The following is a 21,586-nucleotide window of genomic DNA, read 5'->3' on the forward strand; positions in this document are numbered from 1 at the left end:
TACCATCATTTTAAGACCATTTTGGTGGAGAGAGGAGGTAAAGATGGTTATGTGTTATGTATAAGATTCAATCTGCTACTTTATGCTAACGTTTTCTTACCAACGTTTCAATTCTGGGTGTTTACCTCCCTGTCCTTAGAGATCTGGGGTTCAGGCTGGGGGCCAGGTAGAATAAGTCGGCATAAAGGGAATGGAGGCCACATTCCTTCCCAGGACTGGAAGCCCCTGTGACCTCCTCAGCATGCAGCTTATATCACCATTTTCCCATTGTCTGATTTCTGCCAACCACTTGGCCAGCAGCGTAGTCTTGGCCACCCTTCCTCTGTGCTTTATGTATTTTGGCTGAGAGTCCTGGAATGCCGGGTGAGGCCCTCAGGAAGGCCATGGACAGAAAAAAAAATCATGATTTTTGAGCCACAAAGTCAGCTAGAGATAGGAGCAGTAAAGATAAGTAAATTCAGGGCGGAGCCAAGCTGTAGCAGACTAAAGTCTCCAGTTTCAGGCTGCAGTAAACTCAATTTCCTAATTTTTTAAAAAGGGTCCTGGTGCTCAGGGAGCTTTGCTTGAGTTGGAACGCTCTCTTTCCAAGGATTCCTCAAAAAAGCTGCTCCCTCTGCCCAAGGCTGCGAACCACTTACTCACTTTAGAGGTGGGACCCGAGATCCCCGGCCCTGCAGCGACCTCTGGGGTGCCAAGTGGGTGCAGAGTGCGCCTGCGCCCACCACCACCAGGTTTTTGAACCATGAATCCTTTATTTCTCCTGGTTGCCCTTTGCTGGGGAATAGCCTTCGCTATTCCAAACTTTGATCAGAATTTAGATACACAATGGTACCAGTGGAAAGCAACACACAAGAGACTCTACGACTTGAATGAAGAAGGATGGAGAAGAGCTGTGTGGGAGAAGAACAAGATGACTGACCTTCACAATGGGGAATACAGCCAGGCAAGTATGGCTTTACCATGGCCATGAATGTCTATGGCGGCATGACCAATGAAGAATTCAGACAAGTGATGAATGGCTAACAGCACCAGAAACCCATGCAGGGGAAAATGGTTCATGAACCTCTGCTGCTTCAGACCTCCACATCTGTGGATTGACGTGAGAAAGGCTATGTGACTCCCGTGAAGAATCAGGGTCAGTGTGGTCCCTGTTGGGCATTCAGTGCAACTGACATCCTGGAAGGCCAGATGTTTCAGAAAACTGGCAAACTGGAGTCCCCAAGTGAGTAGAACCCTGTGGACTGTTCTAAATCCCAGGGCAATATGGGTTGTAATGGTGGCCTCATAGACAACGTCTTTGAATATGTGAAAGAGAATGGGGGCCTGGACTCTGAGGAATCCTACCCATATCAAGCTGTTGACGAAACGTGTAAGTACAGGCCCCAATGCTCTGCAGCCAATGACACGGGCTTCGTGGACATCCTGCAGCATGAGAAGGCTCTCTTGAAAGCTGTGGCCACCGTGGGGCCCATCTCTGCTGCTATTAATGCAGGATACCCATCCTTCCAGTTCTACAGATCGGGCATTTACTACGACAAAGAATGCAGCAGCAAGGAGCTTGATCACAGTGTTCTGGTGGTTGCCTATGGCTTTGAAGGAACACATCCAAACATCACTAAATACTGGCTTGTGAAGAACAGCTGGGGTCCAGAATGGAGCATTGATGGCTACGTGAAAATGATCAGAGACAAAGACAACCACTGAGGTTGCCTCGGCACCCAGGTACCCCACCGTGTGAGCTGATGCGTGACACTATGGAGGGCTTGAGGATCTGGAGGGATTTTTATCACAAAACTGACAAGCCATTTTTGTGCAAAACACTTGAATCATGAAGGATCCAAGTTACGATTTGCATTCTATGACATTTTTACAAGGGTAAAATGTTACCACTACTTCAACTACTGTTATAGACAGCTTTATGATATTGAACATTCATTGTTTAATTCTAAGACTTTTAAATTCTCATTTTTTAAAAGGATGTATAAAGTTTTATTTACCTTTTTAAAATAAATCTTAACTCAGTAAAAAAAAAAAAAAGAAAGAGGTGGGCTCCCTCACCACCGTAGCCAGCTTTAAAAAAATTAATTAATAATTTACACCATGAACTATTTTATTCGTTATCTGTCATCCCTCCACGGGACCGTAAGTCCTAAGCAAGAAGGTATCCTAATCTCCTTAACCATGTAATTCTTAGGGTGAACCGCCGCATTAGGTTGCTACTTGAGGAAAAGAGAACGAACTTTCATGTTTATCGAGACGCAACGGTGAACACTGAACCCCGGGAGGCGAGCAGATGAAAGAGAGGGAGCGCCAGCCATACCAGACCCCCCACCTCACGCCTTCCCTTCCGGAAGCGTTGGCCGGGCCCGGGCCCGAGTGCGCACGCGCGGCCGCAGGGGTGGGGGCGGGGTCGCAGTGGGCCGTCCACGGAGCCTGGCACCCGGGGAGGCCCCGCCCTCGGGGCCGGGCGGCGCCTGCGCAGACGGCGCTTCCGCCAGGACGCGCCCTCCCTCCGTCTGGCTCTGCCGGCTGCGCGCGCCCGGGGGGCGTGGGAGGAGGCGGGGAGCCGGGGAGGGGCTGGGTGTTGCCGGGAGGAGCGAACCGGAGAGCGTCGTCCTGAGAGCAGTGAAGGCGGCAAAATGGCGGACCGCTTCTCCCGCTTCAACGAGGACAGAGACTTTCAGGTAAACACGGGCGTCGCCGCGGGTGGTGAGGAGGGCGCCGGCCGAGGCCGGAGCCGCCTTCATCCTGGCTCCACAGCCCTCTTGCCTTTCAGGCCCTGCAGCGGCTTGGGAAGCGGCCCGCTGTTTGGCGTCTGATTTCTCTCCAGGGGCCTCTGAGCTTGCGGCGAGGCCGCGTATCCTCCCCGCCGGCATTCTGTCCCTCAGCTCCGGCCGGCGGGGCTCAGGGATTGGGTCTGCTGGGCTCTGGGTGTCGAGACCCCAGCCTGGTCGCCGTGTGTGTGTGTTGGGGTGGGGGTAGGGGGGCCGGCCTGATGCTCCGAGGGGGGACAGGAGGGCTGAGGCAGGCTTGGGGGCGAGTGTCGCCGAGCCCGGGGCTTCCCAGCCCCTCGGTTTTGCTCACACGGGTGGCTCTCGGGGTCCTCCCCCCTTCCCTTCCTGTGATACCCTTATCCCTTTTGTTATCTGGTTTTCCCCCTCCTCACCTGGGTCCTTGGGTTATCCAGACGCCTGTGTGGTCGGTCCAGCCTTGCAGTTTCCCTGCGTATAAATGTAGCTGTTCCCGGCCTGTTCGTTGGGCTGGGAAACCAGTAACTTTAGAGGGCCGTGGTTCCGATGTCAGATTAACCTCCCAAGGCTTAGCTAGAAAGATCTTAAAGCAGCTTACTGTTCTCGGGCTTGCCCAGCGTGTGATAACTGGTGCCCAAGGCGTGCGTTTTCTTCCTCCCGTTGCCAGTGTTGATATGGGAAAATGTCCTTGTGAGGGCAAGCAATACTGAGCCTGAGGTGAGAGGAGGTAAAATTGGAACAACTCATTTTTGGGCTGTTGAGCCTTATTTCCGCCGAAATGCGCCTGTGAGGAGACTCGGAGAGACTTAGCCAAGATGGGGTCAGTCCATGTCAGTTAGAGGGCCCAGAGATTCCCAGGAAAACCACCGCATTACCGCCGCATATCCTGGCAGCGATGATTTGGGTCAAGGGATGAAGTTTCCTGACGCTGCAGTCCTGCCTTGCAGAAGCTCAGCCCTTGTCTAGCAGAGGGGTTTGCACACTCTCGGATGACCAGCTGGCTGCATTGGTCAGGGTGTGTGGGGCTTCTGAGCCGACTCTACTACTAGCTAGTGGCAGCAGAAGTTTTGCAGCCATGGGGGACGGAGCTCAGTGGTGAAGCCTTGTGATCAGGGCTCTGCTGGATAGCTGTGGCACAGAACAGAATTGCCCGGTGTTGTCCGGGTTTGAGACAGGGTCACCGAAGTTGGAGGAAGATCACACATAAGCTTTCTTGGTTTAAGAAACACACATGCATTGACACAAACCTCCAAATAGGTTTTGGAGGAGAGAATTTCAAGGTGACCTAATAAAATTGAAAATGGACAGAGATAATTGGGTTTTGGGGAAGAATGAGTGGTAACCACAAAATTGCAGTAGGCTTCAGAAACGATATACAGCATCTTGAAAGGAGATTTTGGAAACCGTGGATTGCAGGGCAAAATGCTGTCACCTGAAAAAACTGAGACAGGTACCTTCCACACATTCTTAGTAATAGGGCCTCTCCTGAAGCTTTCGTGGGTTTAGTGAAAAGCCTGATTTTGGTTGCTTGTTAGTCTCTTGACAATACCACATAGATTTTAACTTTGTTTCCTATTTTTATGTTGAAATAACCAACTCCTGCTGCATTGAATCACTGAGGAAAATGTTAATTTTTAAAATTAAAGAGTTCCTGCCATTTTGGGTAAATAGAGTATTGGAATTGATAATCTTTTAGACAATGATAAGTTGTTAAAAACTTTTGTAAGTTGCTTTTTCTATTATTTCTCAAAAATACCTTTTTAAGTTTTTTTCTGGATGATTTAATAAAAATAGTCTAGCTTTCATTGATGATGCCCATGGATTTAAAATTATTACAGTGTGTAATGTAGTAGGATAATTCTGGAAATAATCTGAATCATTTTTCAAGTTGACATATTCTAAATTAAATTGGCCTCCTCTAAAAGGCTTCAAATGATTTTAAAAAAGGCTAAGCCACTGTCTGAACTTGAAAAAAGTAATCCACGGGCTCGGCAGCGTGGCCTAGTGGTAAAGGTCCTTGCCTTGATCCCATATGGCCGCTGGTTCTAATCCCGGCAGCTCTACTTCCTCTCTCTGTCCTCCTCTCAGTATGTCTGACTTTGTAATAAAAATGGAATAAATCTTTAAAAAAAAAAAAAAGAAAAGAAAAAAGTAATCCACAGTAGATTCCTAATAGTGGGCAGATCCTGTTTATTGCTGTAAACAGATCTTGCAGCACTGGGAATTTCTATTTTCTGAGATAAGTTAGCTAGATAGCTGTCATTTTCTTTGCCATTTATTTGGTAGATTTGTAGAATTGCTTTTTTTTCTTCAAGTTTTTTTTTTTTTATTATTATTAGAAAGTCAGATTTACAGAGAAGAGAAACAGAAAGATCTTCCATCCGCTGGTTCACTCCCCAAGTGGCTGCAGTGGCCAGAGCTGAGCTGATCTGAAGCCAGGAGCCCGGAGCTCCTTCTGGGTCTCTCATGCGGGTGCAGAGTCAGTGTGATGGCTCAGTGGCTAAATCCTCTTCTTGCATCTGCCAGGATCCCATATAGGCACTGGTTTGTGTCCTGACTTCTCCACTTCCTATCTAACTCCTTCCCTGCTTGTGGCCTGGGAAAACAGTAGAAGATGCCCCAACCCTGGAACCCTATGTCTGCTTTGAAGACACAAAAGACAGGGTTAAGAGCCAGCCTAAAGCTAGAAGCTGAGAACTCAGTCTGGCGTTCTCATGGGGGCGGCAGGGACCCAGCTCTTTAAGCCATCACCTCCTGCTTCCTAGGTTGTGCCTTAGAGGAGGTGCCGGGCACTGGGATATAGGATGGGGAACCCAAGTGGTGTATCTTGTAATCTTCAGAATAAACCTGTGAGGTGGGTGCTGTTATTAGCCTTTCCAAATGAGGTACAGAAGAGTTAAGTAACCATCAAATGGAAGAACTTTTGTTCAGATTGACTCCTTGGACCTGTCTGTGTTTTATGTTTTATGTGGCTGTAATTGAGTTATCCAATGTGGACTGTAAATTTATAGGTTACGAAGAGTAAGAACTTTTAGAAAGGTGATACAATCATTTTTCCTCCCCTTTGCTGTTGTGTTCTGTCCTGATTCGTGTCTTGGTTCCCCAGGGCTTCCAGGGAGGTTTCTGACAGTGGTAAGTCACACTGTTTCTTTCATAGAGAACATGGTGTGTTACTTGATTGAATCAGTTTAGACAACCTTTTGTCTAGCCTTTTTGGCTGTTTTACATTTTGAAATTTCTGTGATCTAGGTCCATGCATTTTTAAAAATGTCTCAAGACTACTGCTTTTAAGAACCTGACCTCCTTTTGTGAGATGTTACTGCTGCTTGGCACTTAGCAGATTAACACAACTGTTCAAAGATTAGAGTTCTACACAAATGAATGGAAAATGCATAATTTGAGATACACATATATATATATTTTTAAAGATTTATTTATTTTATTACAAAGTCAGATATACAGAGAGGAGGAGAGACAGAGAGGAAGATCTTCTGTCCGATGATTCACTCCCCAAGTGAGCTGCAACGGCCGGTGCTGCGCCGATCCGAAGCTGGGAACCAGGAACCTCTTGCAGGTCTCCCACACGGGTTCAGTGTCCCAATGCATTGGGCTGTCCTCGACTGCTTTCCCAGGCCACAAGCAGGGAGCTGGATGGGAAGTGGAGCTGCCGGGATTAGAACCAGCGCCCATATGGGATCCCGGGGCTTTCAAGGCGAGGACTTTAGCTGCTAGGCCATGGCGCCGGGCCCAGAGATACACATATATTTAATACCTTGGGTTGGAGGTGTTAATGAATGAAGATTTCATTTCTCCACTGATGTGCTGCTGTAAGGTGCTGTTGGGATGCAGTGCTTAGTATTCTGTCAGGACGACGTCGCTGCTGCTTGCTGACTGCTAGTGAGGAAATGTTCTTAGTATACGTACCTTCAGAGGATTGATGGTTCTGGTTTTGAATGTTCCTGCATTAGAGAATTTCTGATGAAAAAAGAGCTTCACTGGTAGATGTGTGTGATAAGGCGATGATATACAGAGGTATCTTAAAGGACATAATAAAATTTTGAGCAAGTATAATGCAGAAGCAAGTTAAGCCTCATTTGGGACTCCCACATATGCATCTGAGTACTTTGTGTGAGTCCTGCTACTGTACTGCTTTTCCTGCTAATCTGGCTGTAAGGCAGCAAATGATGACCCAAATACCAGAGTTCCTGCCACTCACATGGGAGGTCTGGGTGGAGTTCCTGGCTCCTGACTTCGATCTGGCTTAGCCCTGGCTGTTGCAGGCATTTGGGAAATGAATGGATGGTGTAAGATTTATTTATTTTTATTACAAAGTCAGATATACAGAGAGGAGGAAAGACAGAGAGGAAGATCTTCTGTCCTATAATTCACTCCCCAAGTGACTGCGATGGCCAGTGATGCGCTGATCTGAAGCCGGGAACCAGGAACCTCTTCCAGGTCTCCCATACAGGTGCAGGGTCCCAAGGCTTTGGGTGTCCTCGACTGCTTTCCCAGGCCACAAGCAGGGAGCTGGATGGGAAGTGGAGCTGCCGGGATTAGAACCGGCGCCCATATGGGATCCTGGGGCGTTCAAGGCGAGGACTTTAGCCGCTAGGCCACGCCGCCGGGCCCCAGGCCCGAATTTCTTAAATTATGAATCTGAAACCTGTAGAGAGGTTTCATTTTTGTTCTTGGGACTTAATCAGCTTCTAATATGTTATTAATAAAAATGGATTTAGTTTAGATATCCAGTTGAATTATATTAAAATTCCTTCCCCCAAACAACTTGTACTTGTGCTTGTATGCCTGGCATTAATTCTCATTTCATATTAGCATTGCCATTCAGCCATAAGTGAAAGCAAATTCATGGTAATTACTAAAGAAATTACAAGTGACCACCACAAATTCTGAAAGAAGGCATTGATGTGATGCTGCAGTGAATACCAGAAGATGTTGTAATGATTTCCAGTTATAAAAAAGTGAATTGTCCATTTAACATTGGAATTCTGGCCAAATGTGCTCAGTGCATAGAGTATTAGTTAAACCCAAAAGGGTAAGTATGCCCAGACTAAAAGAAAGAATAGACTGATTGTCAGGCTTTACACTGATTTATATGGGATTCAGACAAATATGTTTAGTGTACCTGGCTTAGGAATGTATGAAAGAAAAAGTAGGGCCCGGCACCGTGGCCTAGCAGCTAAAGTCCTCGCCTTGAACGCCCCGGGATCCCTTATGGGCGCCGGTTCTAATCCCAGCGGCTCCACTTCCCATCCAGCTCCCTGCTTGTGGCCTGGGAAGGCAGTCGAGGACGGCCCAATGCATTGGGACCCTGCACCCGTGTGGGAGACCTGCAAGAGGTTCCTGGTTCCCGGCTTCGGATCAGCGCAGCACCGGCCTGTTGTGGCTCACTTGGGGAGTGAATCATCGGACGGAAGATCTTCCTCTCTGTCTCTCCTCCTCTCTGTATATTTGACTATAATAAAATAAATAAATCTAAAAAAAAAAAAAAGAAAGAAAAAGTAGCTAAAGTCACTCTTGACATTGCACATAGGTTAAATAGCTTAGTGTTAGACAAGGTTTCAGTAAGTGCTGTAAGGCAGCTAGAAGGGAAATAGTGGGCACCTCCCTCGGGGTTACCACTCTCACTGGACGGCACGAAAACCAGGATAGGGGGAGGGGTGGCTAGACAGAAAGGCACCTGCCAGTAGGTGTATGGGCTGGATAGTAGGTTGGTTGGGTTGAATTAGGCTTCAATGCCCGTTGACATGTGCGAGAGCTAAATGGGATGTGGGACAGACTGGACAAGCCTGCGGTACATACTGGCAAGCATGGGAACCAGGGTAGGGGGCAGAACTGGTGGGGGTTATGGGGAGTCACCCCAACTAGGCTTCAGCTCCAACTGGTTTGCCTGAGGACCGAGTATGAAATGGGCAGGATTGAACTGGACTACAATACCCGTTGGTCCACGAGGAAGACAGGGCTGGAAACAGAACAGACCCAGCATGTGCATAAGCTGTTTGGGGTGACAGACTGTGCTGAACCCTGTACTGGCAAGCACACACAAGAATAAGGTCGGGGATCACCTCAGATGAAGTTTCTTTGGAGATCCCTCCAACTGAACTGCTGATCTTAGAACCCCAACCATGAAGAGACTGTCAGCCAGTGGACTCTCAGTAGGTTTCATTGTGATTGGAGCTGCAAGATTGGCAGCAATCCAGAAATGATGAACTATCAAAACTGTTTGAGCAGGACCCTCGGAGCACGCCTCCCGTTCGGGATCTGGGATGGGTGGGAGGTTGGGTGGGGCTTTTCCCTTTGTTTCTCCCTTGACCCCAGATACAGGGAAAAAGTGATAATATTAGTGTGGAAACAATGGTATTAACCACTTTCACCCTGTAGCCCTTGACCCTTTGTGCCCTAATCAATTAAGGAAGATTATTAAAAAATAAAAAAAGATTGTAAGGCAGCAATTAAAGTCATTGTGGAACAAAACAGTTTCCTATTATTTGCCTAAATTATTTTTTATGATCATCTTAAGTTCTCCGTTGTATGTCATGCAAACAACAAAAAAGCATTTTAGTATTAATACATCTGGTCTCATCTCGTGAGCATCCAATTGTTTGTTGTTATCCTTTCCACTCTGGTAATATCATTAATTTAAAAATGGAATTACAATTCATCTTAAGATACATGAAATGGCTTGCCTGGTTTAAAATTATAATAGAAAAACTGATCATGTTTTCTCACTGACATTTTAATAGAGATTTTGGAAAAGAAAAACATTTTTCTAAAGTTAATAAGGGAAAAAAGTTTACTTTTTTAGGCAGTGCTGATAAAAATGAAAAAGTTTGGGCCCGGCGGCGTGGCCTAGCGGCTAAAGTCCTCGCCTTGAAAGCCCCGGGATCCCATATGGGCGCCGGTTCTAATCCCGGCAGCTCCACTTCCCATCCAGCTCCCTGCTTGTGGCCTGGGAAGGCAGTTGAGGACGGCCCAATGCATTGGGACCCTGCACCCGCGTGGGAGACCCGGAAGAGGTTCCAGGTTCCCGGCTTCGGATCGGCGCGCATCGGCCCGTTGCAGCTCACTTGGGGAGTGAATCATCGGACGGAAGATCTTCCTCTCTGTCTCTCCTCTGTATATATCTGGCTGTAATAAAATGAATAAATCTTAAAAAAAAAAAAATGAAAAAGTTTGCACTCTAGGTTTTAACTATAGAAGCTAGAATTGATGCTTGTGAAGTCATTATGTGCTGCAGTATTAGGATTTTCCTTTGTTGTGGTAAATAAAGCTATGAGTAAAATTATAAAATATCTTTTAAATTTTTTTTATTTCAGGCCTGGTGTGGTAGCCTAGTGGCTAAAGTCCTTGTCTTGCATCCTGGCTCCTCTACTTACCTTCCAGTTCCCTGCTTGTGGCCTGGGAAAGCAGTCAAGGATGGCCCAAAGCCTTGGGACCCTGCACCTGCATGGGAGACCCGGAAGAGGCTCTTGGCTTTGGATTGGCTCAGCTCTAGCCATTGTGGCTACTTGGGGAGTGAACCAGAGGACGGAAGATCTTTCTTTCTGTCTCTCTTTCTCTCTGTATAGCTGACTATACGATAAAAATAAATCTTTAGAAAAAAAAATTCCAGGCATGTTTCATCCAAGTCATTTTCCCAACTAGATTGTGGTGATATCTAATCTTACAGACGAAGAGGCTGAGGCTTAGAGAAATTGAAATCATATAGTTAGTAAGCTAAGATCTAAACTTTGATCTCTCAAGCCTAGGCTCTTTAACTTGGTATATTACTCTTAAACATCTTTTTTCATTTTAACAGCTCTTGTGTTTTTTTTCTTTTTCACTTGTCCTGCCATCATGCTGTTTCTGTTAGCTGCACATGACAGTTTTTTTTTTTTAAGATTTGTTTTATTTTTTTTATTACAAAGTCAGATGTACAGAAAGGAGGAGAAACAGAGAGGAAGATCTTCCGTCTGATGATTCACTGCCAAGTGACTGCAGTGGCCGGTGCTGCGCCAATCTGAAGCTAGGAACTAGGAACCTCCTCCAGGTCTTCCACGCGGGTGCAGGGTCCCAAAGCATTGGGCTGTCCTCGACTGCTTTCCCAGGCCACAAGCAGGGAGCTGGATGGGAAGTGGGGTGGCTGGGATTAGAACCAGTGGCAATATGAGATTATGGTACATTCAAGGTGTGAACTTTAGCTGCTAGGCCACCGCACTGGGCCCATACATGACAGATTCTTTCATTATTCTTCTTTTTGAATATGCTCTTACTTATCTAGAATGCTCTTCTCTTCAGCAAATTCCTTACTGCCTCAAGATCAGTTTGATGCCACCTCTCATGTTTTCCCTTGGGAGGGTTAATTGCTTCACTTTCTGTGCTACCGTGGCACTTTGGTCATATTTCACTAGTAGCTCGTATTTCAGTAGTAGCACTTGTGTAGGAATAGTAGCAACTGACAGAGCATAGGATTCTGTTAGCATGTTTTGCACTGTTACCTCATGTGCTTTTGTGGTAAGCCCATAGTATAGGTGTATGTTCTCTCCTTTTTTAAAAGCTTTTTATGTTGTTTGGAAGACAGTTACAGATAGATAGGGAGAGACCACTATCTTTTTTTTCTTAAACTATATTTTTTCTTAAACTATTATTACAAAGTCAGATATATGCAGAGAGGAGAGAGACAGAGAGGAAGATCTTCTGTCCGATGATTCACTCCCCAAGTGAGCCGCAACGGGGCGATGCGCGCCGATCCAAAGCCGGGAACCTGGAACCTCTTCCGGGTCTCCCACGCGGGTGCAGGGTCCCAATGCATTGGGCCGTTCTCGACTGCTTTCCCAGGCCACAAGCAGGGAGCTGGATGGGAAGTGGAGCTGCCGGGATTAGAACCGGCGCCCATATGGGATCCCGGTGTGTTCAAGGCGAGGACTTTAGCTGCTAGGTCACGCCGCTGGGCCCGAGACCACTATCTTTCATCCATTAGTTCACCCCATAAGTTGCTGCAGTGGTGAGAGGGCTGGATCAGGCTGAAGCCAGGAGTCAGGGACTCCATCTGGGTCTTCCACATGGGTGGCACTTAGGCCGTCTTCAGCTACTTTCGTGAACATCTTAACAGGAAGTTGGTTCAGAAGCACAGCAGACAGTATTTGAACCAGCCCTCACATTGGGTGCTACTATTGGTGTGTCGTATGTGGTGACTTAATGTGCTGCACCACAGTGGGAGCCCCCAAATGGACTCTATGATCCCATTTTACAAGTGAAACTTAATTAAAGACCTAGCTTCCAGATAGTTTGGATTAGTCTCAGCCTTTAACCTCTGTATACTTCCTTCTTATAATTTATTTTATCTCACTGGACTTAGAACTCCTTGAATGCAAAATCTTTGCCTGTTTTATGTATTTTTCTAATATTGAGTCAGGATTTGATACAAAGAAGCCACTCAGATATTTGAATTAGTGGTTGAATGAAGGCAGGTAGCAAGGAGAGGCTTAGTAGAGTGTAAATATCCAGGCTTTAGAATTTAACCTTCTGGTGGGTTGTGGATTACCTAGACCACCTATTAGTTTCTGTAATTTCCTGTAAAGTGAGTTAAGGGACGTTCATGAATGAATGTTGTGTTCTAGAGAGTAATAATGTTGCATTATTATATATAATTATAGTGATTGCCTCTTATTTGAGTGTCCTTTCATGTGTACTTTTCTATGGATTACTCAGTTTTTCAAAATGTGAAGAGATAAGAGTCTATTATCAGCTAGTTGTTAAAGAAGTAATACATCCCAGTGCGTCCCAGAAGAATTCTTTTTTCTGTTGGTACACTCCCCAAGTGGCTGCAATGACCCGAGCTGAGCCATTCTGAAGCCAGGAGCCAGAAGCTTCTTGTAAGTCTCCCATGTGAGTACAGAGTCCCAAAACGTTGGTCTATTCTCCCCTGCTTTTCCATGCCATGAGCAGGGAGTTGGAAGGAAAGTGGAACGACCAGGACATGACTCGGTGCCCATACAACATCCTGGAGAATGCAAGGCTAGGATTTAACCACTAGATTACCAAGCTGGGTCCAAGAGGAATTCTTAACAATTATTTCTCTGCCATTTTGAATGCCTCAAGAGTTTTGTTTGCTGTATTTCCAGGTATTTGTGAAAAAAAGGTTGACCCCTATGGGAGTGTTTAAGTTAGTAATTTTTCAGTGTGGAGCTGTTTAAGAGAACCAGTTCTTGTCATATTCAGATTATCCAGAAAGTTTGAAATGTGTTTTTAGATGAGTCTGTGATGTGTTCCTAGCTTTGACCCAGTGCCGTGTGTTTTTGGCTTCTTCAGTTGTTTGTTGAAGCTGCTAGCCAATTAGTTCCTTCCAGAGTACATAGAATTGGATGTACTTAATAAGTGAAGTTTATTCTTTTAGTTATTCACTGTCTCCAGCAGTGTTTTAATATCCATTAATCTGTATCTCATAATCTGTGTGGTAATACTGTAGTATGATCATTTGGGCATTATAGCTGCAGAAACAGGCCTAGGGAGAGGCTTGGTGATTTGCCCAAGGTTATACAGTTAGCAAATTGGTGGTGTATTAAGATTTCTAGTTTCTCTAACTTCAAAGAATTTTTGCTTTCATAATAATTCACTAGAAATTGTTGTGTATTGTACTATGATTACAGAAGTAACAGTGATGAATTGGAATTAATGAGGAATTTAAAACAATGGAATTTTTGTGTACTTTCTAAATTGAAATAACTTATTTTTTGTTGGAAAGCAAAATTATTGAAATTTTTTTTTCAAGATTTATTTATCTGGCCTGATGCAGTGATTCAATGGATAAATCCTTAACCTTGTAAGCACCTGGATCCCATGTGGGTGCCGGTTTGTGTCGCGTCTGCTCTGCTTCCCATCCAGCTCCCTGCTTGTGGTCTGGGAAAGCAGTGGGGGACGGCCCAGAGCCTTGGGACCCTGCACCTGCATGCAGCCTGGAAGGAGCTCTTGGCTTTAGATTGACTTGGCTCCAGCTGTTGGGGCTACTGGGGATACTAGCAGATGGAGCTCTCTTTGTCTCTCCTTCTTTGCAGAAATCTGATCTGTCTTTCTGATCAAAATAAATATATCTTTGAAAAAAATTTATTTATCTGAGTTACAGAGAGAGTGAAATCTTCATGTGCTGATTCACTCTGTAAATGACAGTAATGCCCATGGCTGGGTCAGGCTGAAACCAGGAGTCAGGAGCTTCCTCTGGGTCCTCTGTGTGGGTGCAGGGGTTCAATATTCCATTTGGGTGCTGGTTTGTGTCCCACCTGCTCTGCTTCCCTTCCAGCTCCCTGCTGTGGTCTGGGAAAGCAGCAGAGGATGGCTCAAGTCCTTGGAAACCTGCACTCACATGGGAGACCTGGAGGGAGCTTCTTGCTCCTCACTTCAGATCAGTTCAGTTCCATAGGTTGACAACCTTTTTTTTTTTTAAAGATTTATTTATTTTCATTGGAAAGGCATATATACAGAGAGGAGGAGAGACAGAGGAGAAGATCTTCTGTCTGCTGATTCACTCCCCAAGTGGCTGCAACGGCTGGAGCTGAGCCAATCCAAAGTCAGGAGCCAGGAACCTCCTCCAGGTCTCCCATGCAGATACAGGATCCCTAGGCTTTGGGCCATCCTTTACTGCTTTCCCAGGCCACAAGCAGGGAGCTGGATGGGAAGGGGCTGTCGGGATTAGGACCAGCAACCATATGGGATCCTGGCGTGTGTGAGACAAGAACTTTAACCGCTATGCTATAGCACTGGACCCATGTTGGCAACCTTTTGGAGAGTGAACCAAAGCAAGGAAGATCTTTTTTTCTCTTGGTAAATCTGCCTTTTCAGTGAAAATAAATAATTTTTTAAAGTCACTTATTTTTACTTACAAATCCAAGTTACAGAGAGGGGGGAGAAACAGAAAATCTTTCATCTGCTGGTTCACTGCCCCAAATGGCTGCCACAGCTAGAGCTGAGCCGTTCCTAAGCCAGGAGCCAGGAGCTTCTTCCAGGTCTCCCACGTGGGGGCAGGGCCTCAAAGTTTTGGATCATCCTCCACTATTTTCCTAGGTTGCAAACAGAAGCCTGGATGCAAAGTAGAACAGCTGAGACTTGAATCAGTGCTCATATGGGATACTGGCACTGCAGGTGGAGGATTAGCGTTTCTGCACTATTGCACTGGCTCTTACAATTTTTATAGTTGTTAGGGAAAAAGTGTTCATAATTTTAGTGCTAGACTTACTTTTTTTTTCCTAAAGATTTATTTATTTTACTTGAAATAAGAGTGAGAGAGGGTGGGATACAGGATGGATTTTGAATCCACTGGGTCACTGCTTAATTGGCCACAATGGCTGTAGCTGTGCTGGTCTGAGACTTGGAGCCAGGAATTTCTTCTGGGTCTCCCATGTGGATGTAGGGTCCCCAGCACTTGGGCCATCCTGCCCTGCTGTCCCAGGCCAGTAGCAGGGAGCTGGATGGGAAGTGGAGCACTTGTGACTTGAATCCACAGCACAAGTGGAGGTGGAAGCTTACACTTCTATGCAGCAGAATAGCCCCAGGTTTAGACTTTTAAGTTTTTATATATATATTTTTTAGAAAAGTTTGAATTTGTCATGCAGTTTTAATTGCTTACTAGAAAGAATGTAATATAAAATAATTCCTGGTTTGGATAGGTTATTAATATTTCTGAAAAATAACTGAAATTGTCTTTTTCAGGGAAATCACTTTGATCAGTATGAGGAAGGACACTTGGAAATCGAGCAGGCATCACTCGACAAGCCTATAGAATCGGTAAGCTGATCAACGCTTAATTTGGGATCTTAGCCAGTTAGTTAGGTAGTGTTCGTGTGACATTTGATGTGAATGAAGTTAAACTCACTGATAGTGCAGTTTAGAGCTGTTTTCTTGCATGTTCTACAGTAATCAGAGTTTGGGGTACAGTGTAATACCTAGTGTGTTGGGGAAAGAGTCCAAAAAAAATCTAGAAGAAAATCAGAATTATGATCAAAAAATACTATTTTGATCCATACTGATAGTCTGTTAAAGATAGCAAGTTAAAGTTCAGTGTTTTTTGTAAATTGAATAAAGGAGTAAAATGTATTTTGATCCTTTGGTGGGGTCACCTTTCCTGGACAATATACTTATATATGCAGTGTTCCACTAGAAATAATTAGAGTGGTAAGTTTTACTTAATAGACCCTTGTGAAACAAAATAAACTCATATATGTAGCTTAAGAAATGTCTAGCTTTTAAAAAAATGGATTCTTTCTGTCTTTTCATGCTACTTTGGGACATTAAAGATACAAAGCAATGAAATAAGATTTCTTTATCCTGGCTCTTAATTTTTACACTTGATCTAAGCTAAAAGTCCAAGAAGAGATGGCTCTTAATTTTTAAAAGACCTTCTCAACTCTAACATTATTTCCACTTTAAAGAATATGTTACTTAAAATACCTGGGTCTATTGTTAAAAAGTCTGAATTTGTTGTTACTGTCAGCATTTAATATTTGTACCTAAGTGTACCTAAACATCTCAGCAACTAGGAAAATTTGAGTGGGGAAAAGTAGCCAAGAGGAAAACTTAGTCATTATGCTATTCAGGATGAGAGCCACCACCCACCCCTGCTCCATGCAGAAGTGCTAGGGCCTTTTCTCTTGGGAAAATAAGGCTGTTTAGAGAACAGGTGTTTTAACTTTAGCTTGTATTTTCAAAACTGTAATATGGTAAAGGATCAACATATATTTATGTTCCTAAATAGGTTGGTGTTGTGTGTGTTTGTGTGTGTGTTTAGATGTTTACAGAAATTTACACAACTTGGGGTGTTCGACATTTTTCTTCCACAGCAGTTGGCCCATATTAGCTAAGCAGCCATGATCTGGTTTGTATTGCACGGTCTGCCTTTTTTTAATTTCTTATCTAGGGTTTCTTTCTCCCCCACCTTCCCTTCTTATTTCTGTCCTTCTGGTCCAGTGAACACTGCATATAGTACCTTCTGTCTTAATGTGCTGGCATGATGCTAGACTTAGGCATGGCAGTAATTGATGGCGCATGTGATAATGCTGCAGAGGGAGAATTCGCATCTGATGTGCTGAAAGTCCAGTCTTGTGTTTTGACAAAAGGGTAAAATGCCAAGCCCTCTTTGCTAAGTTAAAAAACAGTGAAATTTGTGATTTGTTCTTACAATCTTGGGAATTATCCCAAGACAGTTTTATATGAAACCTTTAAAGCTGCAAATATCCTGCACTTAAAAATAGTTTAGTTTTTTTCTATTTTAATGTGAATATTGGGCAGTGGTATCCAAAATTGAAAAACTGAGAACCATCAGAAGCAAGTCCCCAGTAACATTCTGCAAGTACATGGTTGATAGTACTCTTAAGCTAGCTGTAATTCTGAGTACTTCAACTGAACTGTAACAGGACATTGAATTAGACTGAATTTGCAATCTAATATTCATTATTGCTATACTCAATAAAATTTTTTTTTGAAGATTTTGTTTTTATTGTTAAGGAAGTTCAGATTTATAGAGAGAAGGGAAGACAGAAAAATCTTCTGTCTGCTGGTTCATTCCTTAAATGATCACAATGGCTGGAGCTGAGTTGATATGAAGCCAGGAGCCAGGAGCCAGGAGCTACTTTCAAATATCACAATGTGGGTACAGGTTCTGAAGGACTTGGGCTGTTCTTGACTACTTTCCCATAAGCAGGTAGCTGGAACGGAAGTGAAGCAGCCAGAATATGAACCAGTGCCCATATGGGATCCCGGTGCATGAAGGACTTCAGCCACTGGGCTACCATGTTGGGCCCCATAGTTAATATTTTTAAAACCTCTTCATTCCTGTGGCATGTGAGGCTAAGACTGTTGTACCTTCCAAAATGACCAGGATCTTTTTTCCACCATATGTCATAGGGAGAAGTGTTAGAAGATAGTATAATTGCTTTTTGTAGAGAAATATCAATACATAGAAGCAGATTGAACATGTTTTATTTATTAAGTAGTGCTTCTCCTTAAATAACAAATAGTGTAGTACTCATTGGGAAATTTTTTTAGTAAGCATTTGTTCAGAAATATACATTATATTAGTAGATTATGTTCCTAATGAAAATTTGCTCCTAAAGCACATTAAGTGTATGTGTTATTTGTGATGTGATACTGAAGGTAGTAGGAGGAGATAATTAGAAGTAGGACACAAAATAGGAGGGATTTTATTTCTGCTAGCTAATCATTTGGGAATACAATCTTAATTTTAAAGGAACTATTATAGTGGTTGGCATCAATGATGACAGTGTTCTAACCTTTCCCCTCCTGAACACAGGTCCCCCATCACTTACAGAATGCCCACCACATAAGTCTACTTTGAGTCATACGGCTGGCTGGCTGTCTTGAACTATTTTGTTCTTAGGGGAAGTGTTGTTTATAACACAGTCTGTTGGATCAAAATCTTTCTCTGCAGCAATATCTGTTGAGAGGTGCTGACTGTTTTGCTACAGCATGCAACTCAAAAGTGGCTGGAAATATGCAGCTTTGGGAGTCTACAGATCACGGCAGGAGCTAAAGGTCTAGTCATTTGTTTTTTTTAACAAAGGTAATCTATGCAGCTGGTAACCTTGGAAGTCTGCACAGGTTTGTGTCAAGAACATGCCTGTGTGAAAGTTTATTGTGAGTATAGGATTGAGGTCTTTTTGTTTTGTAATAGCGCAAATTTGATGCAGTCCAGCAAGTTGGGAAATGAGATTCAAAAATGCAGTAGTGCAGTATGTGTTTAATGAGCTTCTGAAACCTAGATTTGCTAGAGGGATGATATAAGTAATTTCAGTAGGCAAATATTAAAAATACATCAAAATCGAGCATTTACAAAGTAATTTAATGATATTTGCTATAAAGTTTTATTTTCCATTCTTCATTTCAACCAACCCAATATCTTTCAGTGAAATTTATTGTCAAGAACAAAGCACTTTGCTAAGAAAAATATGAAAGAGTTGCTAGATAGCTTGTATCTAAATTTGAAGAGGAGGCGGAAAGGATTAATGTTTTATCCTTATTGTAAAAGTTTGAAAATCTTTGTTGCTTTATGAGATTAAGTTCCAGCCATTATAAATAAAATATTTAGCTATTGTAGATAAAATATTTAGAAAACAGAATTTGTTATAAAATCCTAAGCCTGTCTAGGATTCCCTTGTAGGAGAGTTGCTTGGTGTGATTTAGGATATGTGGTCCTTTATGACCTTTATCATAAAGGCTGAGGAATCTGATGAGAGAACGGATGATTTTAACCTATGCAGAAAGCAGAATGCTTGCATCATAGACTCCAAATGTGCTGTTATTCTTGCACTTGGAAGTGCACCCACGTGTCAGCTGTTAGTTGGTCTCAACTCTACCTGACTAATTAATAAAATTCTGTCTTCATGGCTGTCTTCCTAGTCAGTTCGATTTAGGGTAGGTGTAAAAAATTGGTTTAAGTTTCAAAACTCCAGTTGCTGATGTTTAGTTGCTTACGTAGGGGTTTAGAAGTATACGTATAATTGGTTGTATGTCATGTTGCATATCTGTTTAGATCTGTGGACTCCACTAGTTCCAAACTGTAACTCTATAATAGACTGCTGATTTGACATTTAGCAGTGACCATTTGTGGCCTGCACTATAAATAACGTGCTTCTTGGAGCTGAATGGTGTAGCATTACTATATGCTTTTTTTCTCTCTAGTCTTCATTGTGTCATCTGTAGTGAGTTATAGATTTTTTGTTTTGGGAATTTTTACTACTTGTTTGCATGGGTTCACTTAGTAGCATTTGGTTCTTGCTTACAGAATCTTCAATATACAATCAGCACAGCTTACAATCCACTCAAGAGACATCGTTTTTATCACTGTTGAAAATGGGCCAAATGATTGTAAGTTGAATTTGGCTGTCAGCTAAAAGAAATTCAGGGAGGAATTAATATTAATCCACTCATTGGTAAATTCTGAATATAATGTTTTTTAAGATGTGATTTTATTATTATTATTTTTCAAAGAACCCTATTCAACAAGGTACATTTTATCTGTATTTTGGTGGGCTCCTATCATTACACGTTGAAGCCCTTGCCAGCACGATCATTGTCACTTAATGGTGTACAGTTTCATTGGGGCAGAGACAAGTTCCTGGGAAAAGTTTTCTACTTGATTCTAATTAAGAAATAAATATTTTGGGTCTGGTGTGGTAGCCTAGCAGCTAAAGTCCTCACTTTGCACTCACCTGGTTCCCGTATGGGTGCTGGTTTGTGTCCTGGCGGCCCCACTTCCCATCCAGCTCCCTGCTTATGCCCTGAGAAAGCAGTTGAGGATGGCCTGAGGCCGTGGGATCCTGCACCCATATGGGAGATCTGGAAGAAACTCCTGGCTCCTGGCTTCAGATTGGCTCAGCTCCAGCCCTTGTGGCCCTTTGGAAAGTAACTCAGCAGATGGAAGACCTTCCTCTCTGTCTCTCTTTGTATATCTGGCTTTCCAATGAAAATAAATCTTTAAAAAAAAAAAAAGATAAAAATTTTGAGAAATGACTAAAACAGTGAGGTTTTGTTTTTGTTTTGTAGTTGTTCAATATGTTGTTAGTTTTTATAATAGACATTTCTTATTTTCAAATATCTTCCTATTTTAAAAGTATGCTTCTCTTTTCCCACATAATAGAGAGGAACAGATATTAAAGGGATGACATTTTATCTATACCTTTTAAATTTAGACATAGGAAGAAAAAATAAAGGCCCACAGTTAATCTAGTTGGGAAAACAATTGGGGTTCTCAGATAAACTCTGTGGTTTACCTGAAGTTAGAACTTCATTTCCAACTGAAGAATATTCCTCACTGCCACCAAAGTGTAATAAATGAGGTTGTTTGTGGGAATTCTTTTTTTTTTTTTTAAAGATTTATTCATTTTATTACAGCCAGATATACACAGAGGAGGAGAGACAGAGAGGAAGATCTTCCGTCCGATGATTCACTCCCCAAGTGAGCCGTAACGGGCCGGTGCGCGCCGATCCAAAGCCGGGAACCAGGAACCTCTTCCGGGTCTCCCACGGGTTGCAGGGTCCCAAAGCTTTGGGCCGTCCTCAACTGCTTTCCCAGGCCACAAGCAGGGAGCTGGATGGGAAGTGGAGCTGCCGGGAGCAGAACCGGCGCCCATATGGGATCCCGGGGCTTTCAAGGCGAGGACCTCAGCCGCTAGGCCACGCCGCTGGGCCCTGTTTGTGGGAATTCTTAAGAATTATGTGGAAAACCAACTTTTTTTTTTTTTTAAAACAATCCATTTATTTACTTGAAAGGCAGAGTTACAGAGAGGAGAGAGACAGAAATAGAGGGCTTCCATCTGCTGCTCTGCAGCCTCCCCCACCCCACCCCATCCCACCCCACCATGGCTGCAATGGCTAGTGCTGGACCAAGCCACAGCAGGAACCAAGAGATTCCTTCCTCTGCATCTCCATGAGGTGCAGGGTCCCAAGCACTTGTGTCATCTGCTTTCCCAGGTACATTAGCAGGGAGCTAGTTCAGAAGTGGAGCATCTGGAACTCAAACTGGGTGCCCATATGGGTTGTTGGAGTTGCAGATTGCAGCTTAGCCTGAAACACCACAAATCCTTATCCTGGGAAAACAATTGTTTTTGCTTACCATCATTGCACAAAATTTGGTTATCTTATTAACATAAAATTAGGATTTTATTGCCTGCCTTCTATGTACATTTAAATTGTAGGTAGCCTACTAGTATCAGTTGTCTTGCTCATTGTAAACCAGATTGATTTTTAAAATTTTTTGAATTTATTTTTGGTTCTATGAGATTGTAATTAAACCTTAAACTATTTTACTTGAAACAAAAATAAAGACTTTAGTCACT

General features: G+C 43.5%; 2 protein-coding genes across 6 annotated transcripts in view; both read left to right on the top strand.

Moving 5' to 3' along the window:
• Positions 1–1,202: 1,202 nt before the first annotated feature.
• Positions 1,203–1,933, top strand: LOC101521589 (procathepsin L-like). Its single transcript, XM_058675891.1, is given in 2 exon segments — positions 1,203–1,706; positions 1,708–1,933. Coding segments are annotated over 2 exon segments (474 nt in total). The 5' UTR covers positions 1,203–1,263; the 3' UTR covers positions 1,739–1,933.
• Positions 1,934–2,540: 607 nt separating this feature from the next.
• The window catches only part of GPATCH8 (G-patch domain containing 8), a 76,123-nt gene continuing 57,077 nt past the window's right edge, over positions 2,541–21,586 (top strand). For 2 of the 5 annotated variants that reach the window (XM_058676662.1, XM_058676660.1), the window contains exons 1-2: positions 2,630–2,684; positions 15,447–15,521. Coding sequence is in view for 1 of the 5 variants with exons in the window: in XM_058676659.1 (XP_058532642.1) it covers positions 2,640–2,684; positions 15,447–15,521 (120 nt within the window). In the remaining 4 variants the exon portion in view is untranslated. Of the gene's footprint in view, positions 2,685–15,446; positions 15,522–16,573; positions 16,609–21,586 lie in introns of those variants that run through there. The other 3 variants (XM_058676659.1, XM_058676661.1, XM_058676663.1) reach the window with 3 other exon arrangements.

This window comes from Ochotona princeps, chromosome 17 (assembly GCF_030435755.1).
Source record: "Ochotona princeps isolate mOchPri1 chromosome 17, mOchPri1.hap1, whole genome shotgun sequence".
NCBI classification, from domain to species: domain Eukaryota; kingdom Metazoa; phylum Chordata; class Mammalia; order Lagomorpha; family Ochotonidae; genus Ochotona; species Ochotona princeps.